The 13,047-nt window shown below is 39.4% G+C and overlaps 1 protein-coding gene across 1 annotated transcript in view; it reads right to left on the bottom strand.

Moving 5' to 3' along the window:
• The window catches only part of DDX10 (DEAD-box helicase 10), a 203,854-nt gene that overhangs the window by 71,147 nt on the left and 119,660 nt on the right, over positions 1-13,047 (bottom strand). The window contains exons 14-15 of the mRNA XM_060770991.2: positions 12,123-12,242; positions 6,293-6,451 (exon numbers count right to left, since the gene is read on the bottom strand). Of these exons, the coding sequence (XP_060626974.2) occupies positions 6,293-6,451; positions 12,123-12,242 (279 nt within the window). The remainder of the gene's footprint in view (positions 1-6,292; positions 6,452-12,122; positions 12,243-13,047) is intronic.

Raw genomic sequence — 13,047 nt, 5'->3', positions numbered from 1 at the left:
GCGAGGCAAATCTTCTCCCACTAGGACCTACTGCTGGTCACACCATCCATGAAAATCCATAAAAGCAACAAAATAAAATAGATCAAAGAAGTGGTCAGAAGCCCATTTCTACTGTTATTATAAGGGCTGGGAATCTTGTTGCAAAATTCCTGCTTTTGAAAGTTTCTGGGGAGTAGAAAATGACAATATTTTCAGGGTTGGGGGATACATCAGAGACCATAAGATGGATTCTGAGGGCAACAGAAATAGCCTTTGAAATGCCCTTTAACAACCATGCTCTAAGGCAAATAAGGTTTAAGATTATCATGTTTCCTTCTAATGTGTATATCAAAATTTAATGTGGGGGATTTTACTGGACAGCAAACCTGGCGCTCTTTCCACTACACATGTATAGTACTTAGATTCAATTGTTATTGCCATGAACTTGGAATCCTGAAGTTTGTAGTTTGGTGAGGCACTAGAATTCTCCCAGAATGATTGAAGTAATTCATATAGTTGTATAGAGTGTGGCCCCAAACTGCAAATAGTCCTTGCAGATGGCCAATTCTCTCACATCAGAAGCAACTTGCAGTTTCACAAGTCATTACTGACACGAAAACAAATGAATGGTTTTTCTGCAGGTGTAATCTTTTTCCATTTTCTACACCACAGATTAAATTCTTCCATCAGTGTGTCAGTATCTTTAAGGCATTCACTGTAAAATTCTATGCACTTGTCCAAGTTGGATTTTAAATGGTCACAATTAGTAGGGAGGAACACTTGTAGTTCCTGAACTATTTCCCTGTGCCTTGTAAACCTTTCTTGAAGCTGACTGCAGAAAAAGTCCAGAAATTAGATGTACACATTAAGCCTATAATATTCCATTGGTGTTGATAAAGTTGCCTGGATGTTTCTTTTACAAGTCTGCCTTGAACAAATGTTAAGAATCCTAACTTCTCCACCCATAGACTCCACCACTGATCTTGCTGTGTCAAAAATCTCCTGAAATTCTTTCACAGATTCTGTGTGCATCTCCCTGGCTTTTTCTAAGAGACTGTTGATGTGTTGCGGACTACAAAAATGTCTGTTTCTACTCCTTGCAATGTTTTCCTAAGCTGAAGGGATGACAGAAGCTTTCTTAGGATATGTATGATTACTAAGTCAGCATTCAGAACAACTAACAGAAGGTGTCCAACTTGTGAAGTATAGAGGACTCTCTTTTAGCTCTTCAACTGTTCTCACCACCACACTGAACAGTGCAACAAAACGTAAAACTGCATCATGTCGCTCAACTCAATGAGTTTCACAAAATGGCAAAAGGTTACTTGCTCTTGATGTAGGGAAGTAGTCTTTCGTATTTTTCTTCACCAGTTCCAGTCAGATGGAAAACATTAAGCACAGATGATATTATTCCTTGGCAGTTTCTGACAGGTGGAATGCTGCAAACTGCTGTTACGGCTAGAATTAGTGAGTGAGTACTGGAATGGATGTATACAGCCGTTGGATACTTCTACAATATAACTGCCTGTGTACTACTAATATGACCACTCATATTAGCAACTCCATCATAGCCCTATCTGCACAAGTACTGCAACTTTAGTTTTCAAAATAATGCCTGCAAGTCCTGTCATATCACTTATCTTCACAAAATCTATAAAGTCTTTTCTTATTCCTGCAGCTTCAACATCACCGTACCTTACCAAGAGCCAAAACAGAAACACTGTGATGCATTATACAACAATATTTTTTACTATCTTGTCACCACAAATGTATATTAGTTCATTCTGTATTTGAGGACTAGTATACTGGACATTCATAACTGTAGTTTCATGATCAGTTTTCAGGTCAGTATCTCCTGATCTCGCACGAGATCTCAACAAGGCCCTGAAATTACCAAAATTGTCCAAAGGTTCTTCACAGGTAATAGGTCCTGAAATCATTGCTCCCTCTTAAAGACAGTTCTTGTTGGTCACAAAGGACAATCGTTTCCACAATTGGCAGAAGTTTTTTTTCTGTTTTCTTCTTATTTCTTTTATCATGATGACAGGCTATATCAAGACGTTTTCCACCACGAATTAGCAAGATGTTTTCAGCCAAGCACAAGTTATTCTGATGATACTGGTTTTTGGTGTCAATTGAAGACTTCTTCTCTTTGCTCCATGGTTTCTTTGGAATGGCTTGGATTAGATCAGTGATTTTTCAACCTGTGGATCCCCAGATGTTTTGGCCTTCAACTTCCAGAAATCCTAACAGCTGGTAGACTGGCTGGGATTTCTAGGAGTTGTAGGCCAAAACACCTGGGAACCCACAGGTTGAGAACTACTGGATTAGATGAAGCAGTGGTAGACACCTGAGTTTCCCCCTGCAATCCAGGTGTGCATGTTCTGGGGTCTTCATCAGTACCAGCTGCTGCAATGGTTCTCAACCTGCTGCCTTCTTGGTTTTCAAAGTTTGGCTTTTTTTTTTTTTTTTTGCTATGAACCCAAAAATGTTCAGTTGCTTTTATAGACATTTAGGTATCTTCTGGAATCAGGTGGATGAAAGGAAACACTTTAAGTGTCAGAACAGCAGCTCAAGCTAGCAGACAACTGCACAGTAAGACAGCTTTGTTTTGTTTTAAAAAATTCTTTTGCCAATCCTTTTCATCCAATTACAGTTACACTCATCAAATGACCATTAGACCTTCAATCTCAATTGTTAGCACAAGAACTAAAGCTAAACTGTAATCATCAAAATGGGAGTCCGGCAGCTTTTTACTAAAAGTACTATCAGCAATGTGAACCCTGCTGAGATATGACTCACCATCCAATTACAGAGCTTCTGAAATGTGAAGAACTTGGGAATTAGTAGCAAAATAATATGGGTTTTTTTGTAGGGTGTGTTTCCATCAAAACCAGGCAAAATATTTTTTCTAAAGCTGGAAACAGAAGGAAAGCAATTCAATTTCAAGGGCAAGAACTACTGGAGAAGTGTGAAGTGACTGATTAGGGCATTATAAATCAATGAGCCAGTCCGCTGACAAATTCATGAACTCTGAAAATTGCGTTTTGGTACTTTTATTGCCAAAATCCAGTTATTAAACACTTTATCAGTCAATCCTTCAGACTCTTTATGCTTGTTATAATGCATAAATGTATAAGTAGCATTAATCTGGCATTTATTTCCCATTTTAAAAATGACTTCAGCTAAACAGTTCTGATAAAAGAATTGGGTTAAAGGAACCGAATTTATGAGTAGCAGCAGAAACATTTAAAATGTCAACTTAGAACTTTTATTAATGAAGTGAAGGGCACTGATTTTTATATAAAGAACTTTACTATCATTTACCTTCATGCAATGGAAACTGTTAATTATAAAAGTATTGGCAGAGAGAATTGGCAAACCTATTTAGCTGGTCTTGTTCTCTAATTGTCATATAACATTTAATAGAACATTAAGTATAACTTTGTGGGTTTTGCATACAAAGAATTTGACTAATCTTTTTTTTTTTAAATAAAAAAAATCAAGTTGAAGGAGACCATTTGGGGGAAACCTGACTATATTTTCATATTGATATTTTATAATTTGTATTTTTAATTTCATTATATAATATTTGTGAATACTCTGCCAACTCTTATGCAAACAAGTCTCGTTCCCATTCCAGTTAGATCTTGGCATGCAGGCAAAGAGGACTGCACCAAGTTGGAGCCCCCGGTAGCGCAGTGGCAGCAAGACTGACAGGTCAGAGGTTTGAATTCGAGGAGAGCTCCCTCTGTCAGCTCCAGCTCCCTATACAGGGACATAAGAGAAGCCACCCACAAGCATGGGAAAACATCAAAACATCCAGACGTTCCCTGGGCAATGTCCTTGCAGGCGACCAATTCTCTCGCACCAGAAGCGACTTGCAGTTTCTCAAGTCGCTCTTAACACGGAACCCCCCCCCCCAAAAAAAACACAAGTTGGAGACATAAATACTTTCCCACTCCTCACAGATGAGGCGAGGAACACAAAAAATACATTTGTAAGCAGTGGGGCCAGGCAGTACAAAACTGAAACTAAAGACATGACAAACTGACCCTTCACATAGTTAAGAACAAAAATATTTTTTTATTTATATACTTCATTTCTACCCTGCCTTTCTCAACCCTGGAGGGGACTCAAGGCGACTTACAAATCTGGCAAAAATTTAATGCTGCACAGATAAAAATGTAATGCCGCACAGATAATTAATGAGGATAAATGCACAAAACTGTGGTATGACTCTCTACCTTCAAATTATTTCATACATAAGGTGACCCTATTACTGGGGTTTCTAAGGCTAAGAGTGTGTGACTTGCCCAAGGTCATTCCGTGAGTTTTCATGGCTGAGGAGTGATTCAAACCCTGTTCTTCAGAGTCATAGTCCAACACACAATCTGCTACCCCATGCTAAGCTCAAAAGAATCAAAGAAAATATTTTAAGCAAGCAATTTCATGAAATAATGCTATTTATATAATGATTAATACTTCCATAAATGTAATTCATTAATACAGTGTATACGGCATCTATTTTAAAAGAAACATTACTTTGGAACTTGATAGTAAATACTTGCCTAGTGGGCATTTTAACCTTCTACCAAAATGTTCAGGAGCTGCCCATCTAGACTAAGATAAAGAAGTGGGTGCTAGAACGTCACAACTTTCCAGATAACAATTTGGGACTAGCTTGGGCACATGTACTGTATATGTGTATGTATATATGTGTGTGTATGCCCAAGCAGGTCCAGGCAGTGAGCACCTACTGCTTACAATGATAGGCACTAAAAATAAGTTTGTTGTAAATGTGCTAGTATTCTTTGTTGTTGTTGTTCATTCGTTCAGTCGTCTCCGACTCTTCGTGACCTCATGGACCAGCCCACGCCAGAGCTCCCTGTCGGCCGTCACCACCCCCAGCTCCTTCAAGGTCAGTCCAGTCACTTCAAGGATGTTCTTTAGATCACATAAAATAATGCCTTGATGGACCCTTTCATGGGCCTCAGCAGAAGGCTTCAGTGAACTTCATAAACTTTTAGGCATTGACTTTTAAGTTGTCTTAGAAAATAGTCTATTTCTTCATCTGAAAAGAACAGAGTTCTATCCTATTACAGATTTTCAGTACTGCCCCAACAGATAAAAATATATGCTTATAGATTTATAGTTTATTTATAGTATCAATGGATACAAAAGAGATTGCATTACATTTCTAACTATTCCCTCCTGACACGTTCTCAAACTCTAGCTGGTTTATGACAAATAAATGCTCTCGAAACAATCTTTTGCATTTTTATGATGTACAGTTTAATTTTTTTCCTAGATAATGCCAAAAAGGAAGTTGAAAACACCAACATTAAAGCTTTACATTATATCAAAAATCAATCATATTATAGAGATGACATCCTTGAATAATTTACTGGTAGTACTGATACTGCTCAGCAACATCTATGCAAAGTGTAGGCATTACAAAAATCTAATCAGTTGTAGCCCTGTCAGTATAGGTCCTTCAGTCCTCATTATTTTGAATGGTGCACAATCCAAAGGATTTTTGCAAAGGTGGTTTTTGAGGTATCACCTTGCTCTCTAATATTGATATGTTGCCTAATGTTACAACAGATTATAGATCTGTTCAGTAATCACCTGTGTGGTTTGATCAATTCCATATATTTCTGGTCTAGGCCCAGGAAGAGTCCAGTGAGTGACTCTAAGGTAAAGTCCAGCACCAGGACTGGCCATGAACTGCATCCTCTTGTTACCAAAAGTGGCCAGTAATATACTTCAGATTTTCTTGTTTTGAGTCTAAACAAGGTATAAGGATAATCCACTTTGTTCTGTCACTTCTAGAAGCACGCATCTCCTGCTTTTAAATGAAATAAATGATTCTAAGGCTTCTGGGGCCTCAAAACTAGTGATACAAATGAGGCGACGGTTGCATCCAAGCCACAGACCACATGCCAACATTGGCAAGATCTTTGCTTTCACATGACAACATTTGAAATGAGAAAACTGCACAGGAATGGTAGACAATATAGACATTTGTGGACAAAAGTTAGAAAATGGCAACACAGGGACGAAAATAACTATTTCACCCACTTTTCCCACCGGAATATCCCAGTACGTGCCACAGAACAGCACAGAGAAATAATGACCTTAAGATTTTGAAGTATTAAGTAACAAGTGGGAGTTGAGTGAAATGCTAAGAAATCGAGTTTAGTGAAATGTGGAAAATCTTATATAAAATCCTTCACTGCCCAAAGTACATGTCAACTTTTCATAGCATTCCCCTCTAATGATATGACAAATTGCAGGGAACTTCACTTACCCTGTGTTTTTCTTTAATTTTCTTCCTATATTCTTCTTTGTCAAATTTGTCCTCTTCGTGCAGTCTCTCTTTCGCTTTGTCTAGATTTATTCCATCAGAATCATCCTCGTCTTCTTTCTTCTGAACAGTTTTTTGTGCCGGTGGCCATTGTTGAATTAACTGAATCAGAGAAGAACAAAGGAACCATACCATCATTCACTCCTATATTGAAAATTCAAAGTTTAGTTGCAGAGCTGGAGAATATTGGCACTTCTAAGAATGTAAATTTTTTGTCACAGTAAAGCACTAAAAAATCAGATAAAAATAATTTGTTTCTTAATTTAATTCATTGATCATTTAAATAAAAACTGATTAAAAATACCAATAACATATTAAAATAATGCCAGACATTAAAACGATGATTAAAATAATAAACTTTGAATGGTTGTCTGAAATCGTAAAAAAATTTAAATGTTTCCCCTTGACATTAAGTCTAGTCTGGGGGGAGGTGCTCATCTCCATTTCTAAGCTGAAGAGCCGGCATTGTCTGTTGACACCTCCAAGGTCACGTTGCTGGCATGACTAAATGGAGTGCTGTTACCTTCCTGCCAAGGTAGTACCTATTGATCTACTCACATTTGCATGGTTTCAAACTGCTAGGTTGGCAGAAGCTGGGCCTAACAGAGGGAGCTCACCCTGCTGCCCAGATTCGAACTGCCAACCTTTCGGTCAGCAAGTTTATTTATTTATTTACCTTATTTATACCCCGCCTTTCTCTACCCTGGGGGGGGGGGGAGACTCAAGTTCAGCATCTCAGATGTTTAACCCATTGCGCCACCAAGTGGGCTGTAAATCTGAAATCTTATGGGAGGGTAATTATTTTTTAAAATGGCATAAATCTTACATTTGATCTGAATCAACTGGATTTGCCTACAAGTTGATTCATTGTTTAATGAGTGACTGGGAGTAAATAACATGATACAAATCAATATTTCCAAATTCTCTCTATGTGCATGTTGACCTTTATGCAGTCAACATCAATGTACAAGGGGGAGGTATCAGGAGATATGGAAGAAACAAAACAGTTGCAGAAAGATTCTCCCCTCATAAAATCTTAAGGAATAAATCCTTAAGAGACCTAAAGACCTTAAGAGACCATCTCCTCCAAGACTAACAGAACCACCTAAACTGGGCTTTACAGGCCAATTGATATTCCACCTCAAACATCAGAAGAGCTGCAAGACCAAAAACAAGCTACGAGAGTAAAGACAAAGATCCACCCAGAGAAAAAGTGTTCTTGCCATATATCAAGGGAACCACTGACCGCATAGGGAAGCTGATGAGGAAACACAACATACAAACTATCTACAGACCCACTAAGAAAATCCAACAAACGCTACGTTCAGCAAAAGACAAGAGGGATCTTCTCACCTCTGCAGGAGTCTACCGGATACCATGCAACTGTGAACAAGTCTACATAGGGACCACCAAACGCAGCATTGCCCAAATACGAATCCAGGAACATGAAAGGTACTGCAGACTACTTCAATCAAAGAAGTCAGCCATAGCAGAGCATTTAATGAACCCACCTGGGCACAGTATATGATTTGAGAGCACAGAAATGCTGGACCACTCTAACAACCACCATGTCAGGCTACACAGAGAAACCATTGAAATCCACAAGCATGTGGACAATTTCAACAGAAAAGAAGAAACCATGAGAATGACACAAAATCTGGCTACCAGTATTTTAAAAAATTCTAAAATTAGAACAGTAAATAAAAAAACAACTCTCAAACACAGGGAAACTCAGGGCCAGCTAATCACCTTTCAACAAAGAATTGCCCCAGGCAGTAACAAGCCACACCTAAAAACTGTCAGGCCATCAAATGCTAATCAAGGTGGCCAATTGAAACATTCGCACCTAGTTCCAACAGAGAAGAGTTCTTTCTCCCACCCTGGACTTTCCACAGATATATAAACCCAATTTTCCTAGTTTCCAGCAGACCTCACAACCTCTGAGGATGCCTGCCATAGATGCAGGCGAAACGTCAGGAGAGAATGCTTCTAGAACATGGCCATACAGCCCGAAAAACCTACAACAACGCAGACCTAAATTAGCCCAATAGGATGCTGAGTGATGATTGCATAGATTGGATGGCAACAATAATCAAAAACAATGTGGGAGAGGAAATGAAATGGAGTTTCCAGATGAGGGAAAAACTGATTTCCAGGAAACCTGGGCGAGGAAACTCAATCATTCAACATTTTGTTGCAAAACTGACAAGTATATATCATTAAGCAATATTTTTCTTACTTAAAAAAAACATTTTAACTCAGAGTGTCTCCTTGAAACATCCAAGGATGCGAGCAGTATTTCTTCATGCTCCTTCCCATCCTGTAATGTTTTACGATTGGAGAAACCATTTGTAATCCATGAAGAGGCCTTGTTAAAAGTCTTAAGTCTCTTCCTGTTCCCGTCCCGTCCCCCCATTTTATATATCCCCTTCACCTTGCCAAAAACACTGAGAGGGGGATTAGTAAAAGTTTCTCTCACGCCCCGCAGAAGGTGTATGGACTTTCTGCATTTTTTAAAAAAAATTAGAATCATAGACTCATAGAGTTGGAAGAGGCCTCATGGCCCATGCAGTCCAACCCCCTGCAGGATTGTGCTTTTTCTGCAGCCATACAGGAAAAGCACAATCAAGGCACTCCTGACAAATGGCCATCTGGTCTCTGCTCAAAAGCCTCCAAATAACGAGCCTCCAACAAACACACTTCTTGGCAGAGAGTTCCACTGCTGAACACCTTTTACAATCAGGAAGCTCTTCCAGAAGTTCAGGTGGAATCTCCTTTCCTGTAATTTGAACACATTGCTCAGAGTTCTAATCTCCAAGGCAGCAGAAAACAAGTCTGCTACCAATGCTTTTTGCTTTAAATTGCAAATGTGATCTGAAAATGGCTTTGGGGGGCACATGTCGCCTGTAGGCCACACTTTCCTCACCCCTGTTTTTAAAAGTTATTCCATTTTCCTCTTGCTGTGAGATTAGCTTAAAATGCCAGGAGCCCACTTTGCTGTTTTACATTCTAAATGCAGAACTGCTTTCAACACAATCATTGCTCACGCGAATTCCTAAGCAAAGGCCTCAGTACATCAACCTAATTATAGAAACGGACACTTCGGCATCCACAGATGCCACAGAAATACATTGCAGTCCATCCTTGAAAGAAAGAAAAACACTTGAAAGAAACAGTAGCTTTCTATCAATCTATCATACTCACTAGCCATTGTTTTCAGTTCCAAATTAGCCTTTGAAATAGCAAGGTGCTAGATTATTTTAAGGAGCCAAAGCATTAAGACATTCAGTTTAATCAAACCATTTGTCTTAATCTTTTGTGAAACTTAAATTCTGTTCTGTTTTCAAGAAGTCATGGCTGGCTGTAATTTCTTGCGGAAAGCCAGGCAATTTGGAGGATTATCACCCCTTCTTTAGGCAAGACATGAAAGAAATCAAAATGCCTTTCATTACTTAGACTCTACAGTTTTGTCTGTTATGGGAAACTAAACGATTACTATAGTTAACGGCAAAAGCCAGCGTGATATAGTATATAAATCCCTACTCAGCTATGGAAACCCAATGGGAGGTCATGGGCAAATAGTAACAACAACAACAACAACAACAACAACAACAACAACAACAACGATCGTGTTAAAAAACAAAGTATGGATTGTCGATGTTGCAATCCCAGGTGACAACAGGATTGAAGAGAAACAACTGGAAAATTGTTGTAAATTTTTTCGGGCTATATGGCCATGTTCTAAAGGCATTCTCTCCTGACGTTTCACCTGTATCTATGGCAAGCTTCCTCAGAGGTACTGAGGTCTGTTGGAACTAGGAAAATGGGTTTATATATCTGTGGAATGACCAGGGTGGGACAAAGAACTCTTGTCTGTTGGAGCTAGGTGTGAATGTTTCAACTGACCACCTTGATTAGCATTTGATGGCCTGGCAGTGCCTTCGACAATACACAACTGGAACAGCTTACATGATATGAGATTTTAAAGACTGAACTGCAAAGGCTCTGGCACAAGCCAGTAAAGGTGGTCCCAGTGGTGATCGGCACACTGGGTACAGTGCCTAAAGACCTTGGCCTGCACTTAAACACAATTCGCGCTGACAAAATTACCATCTGCCAGCTGTAGAAGGCCAACTTACTGGGATCTGCACACATTATTCGCCGATACATCACACAGTCCTAGACACTTAGGAAGTGTCCAACCTGTGATCCAATACAACAGTCAGCAGAGTGATCTTGTCTGCTATGGACTCAATTTGTTGTGTTTCAAATAATAATAATAATGATAATAATAATGATAATAATAATGATAATAATAATAATCATCATCATCATCATCTTTATTTATACCCCGCCACCATCTCCCCAAAGGGGACTTGGGGCAGTTAACATGAGGCCAAGCCCAAAGATACAATATAGCAAAATAAAATACAGAATGCAGGCAACAAAAATTATATCAGAATAAAATACATACAGTAGCAAAATAAAATAAATAAAGCAAATTAACACAATATAAAATCGAACAGGATGGGCAAATCACACCTTTTCGGTCTCAGAGGAAGACAATGGCAAAGCCCCTCTAAACAAAACTTGCCAAGAAAACACTATTGTTCTCCTAAGGTGGTCAGAAAATCAGAAATTACTTAAAGGCATTATATTTTATCAATGAACCTTTTTGCATGGATACCACCAAGAGTTTCATTCATATAAACCAGTGGTTCCAACCTTTTTTGACCAGGGACCACTTTGACCAGGGACCACTCTTCGATATTATTACCAAAAGAATTACAAATCAGTTTTTGGTCAACTTTTGATTTGGTTTGGTTATTTGGGGTGCTGATTCAGAAAATTAAATTGGATAGACCACATCAGCTCTAGTTTCTGATACACAACATATGCCATCCAGTAGTCACCATCTGCTCACTCACAGAACACCATATTTAATAATCTAGAGCTGATGTGGTAGTAGTAATATTTCGTGGGTAGTCAGCCTCCCCCTTCCCAACATCTCTGTTGCCTCGGCAATATTAGAGGGTTTTGCGAGACTACTTGCTTTTGTTGCCGCATGGTTTCAAGGCAACGGTGAAGTAATGTTGATGCCGCGGACCATATTTTCATTCTTGGGGAGCACTGGCGGTCCACAGACCACATGTTGGGAATCACTTATATAAGCTGTATTAAGCTATATATGTTTCTTCAAATGCAGTCAATAGGGAAGCTGCAGGAAAGGCTGCTGACTGGAAGGTCAACAGTTCAAGCCATGAGTTGGGGTGAGCACTCGACTGCCAGTCCTAGCTCTCTGCCTACCTAGCAGTTCAAACACATGCAATGCAAGTAAATAGGTACCGCCTTCCAGCAGAAAGGTAAAAGGGTGTCCTATGCAGACATGCAAGCAAAAAATAAGAGAAGGCTATGGCCAGCAGGATCCTTCGGCATGAAAAGAATGGAACAACAGCACCTTCCCATGCCTGGAAGTTGAGCATCACATCCAGACGCCGGAAATTGATAAAAGGGGAAGACCTTTACATATCTGTGTATTGTATTTCATTGTCTGTGTTAAAAAGCAATGAATGTTTGCCTTATATATTGGTAATCCACTCTGAGTCCCCTTGGGGAGATAAAGCGGAATATAAATAATGATGATGATGATAGCAGAAGTGCTCCCTGGGGACTGCCAATTCTGGAAACTATTGCTCAAGGGCCATTCCCCAAAAGCTATGTATGTGGATGATCTTACCATATAAGCTAACTGGTTTCATTTGAAGTTACTTACCTCCCCATCTTCAGTAAATACAATTTTCGTATTTACTTTAAATTTTCTCTTCAAAACCTTTTTAGCTTCTTTTGTTTTAGTTACTTTCTTCTTCATCTTTAAATTTGATGTACTCGTACTCTATAAAAGATAAACAGGTAGAAGATAGTCTGGTTAATGTTTGGCAAATAAAGTGAAGAACATGTAACACTAACACCATCAGCAAAAAGGCACAGAATTACATTGCAAAAGGCATGTATCAAACTGGAAATCTCAGCATCAAATAAATCATTAAATAAAGTTTTTCAGTCTTCCAATTTCACAACACATCTTGCAGTTTGGGTAGCTCCTACACTTGTTTCTACAGGCAAGGACCTGTCGGCCACACCTGGAATACTGTGTCCAGTTCTGGGCACCACAATTGAAGGGAGATATTGACAAGCTGGAATGTGTCCAGAGGAGGGCAACTAAAATGATCAAGGGTCTGGAGAACAAGCCCCATGAGGAGCGGCTTAAAGAGCTGGGCATGTTTAGCCTGCAGAAGAGAAGGCTGAGAGGAGACATGATAGTCCTGTATAAGTATGTGAGAGGAACTCATAGGGAGGAAGGAGAAAGCTTGTTTTCTACTGCCCTGGAGACTAGGACACAAAAGAATGGCTTCAAACTACAAGAAAGGAGATTCCATCTGAACTTCCTGACTGTGAGAGCTGTTCAGCAGTGGAACTTTCTGACCCAGAAATGTGGCCTTCTTTGGAGGCTTTTAAACAGAGGGTGGATGGCTATCTGTAGAGGGTGCTTTGAAAGCAATTTTCCTGCTTCTTGGTAGGGGTTGGACTGGATGGCCCATGAGGTCTCTTCCAACTCTAGGATTCTAAGAAGAAGAAAAATAATCTGGTGTCATGCGGGAGAATAATCCCGAAAAGGCCAGTCTTCCTCCTATCTACTA

The sequence above is a fragment of the Anolis sagrei genome, chromosome 3 (assembly GCF_037176765.1).
Source record: "Anolis sagrei isolate rAnoSag1 chromosome 3, rAnoSag1.mat, whole genome shotgun sequence".
Lineage (NCBI taxonomy): Eukaryota > Metazoa > Chordata > Lepidosauria > Squamata > Dactyloidae > Anolis > Anolis sagrei.
Note: the sequence above shows the minus strand (reverse complement) of the source record. Positions and strands in the feature narration are given on the sequence as shown.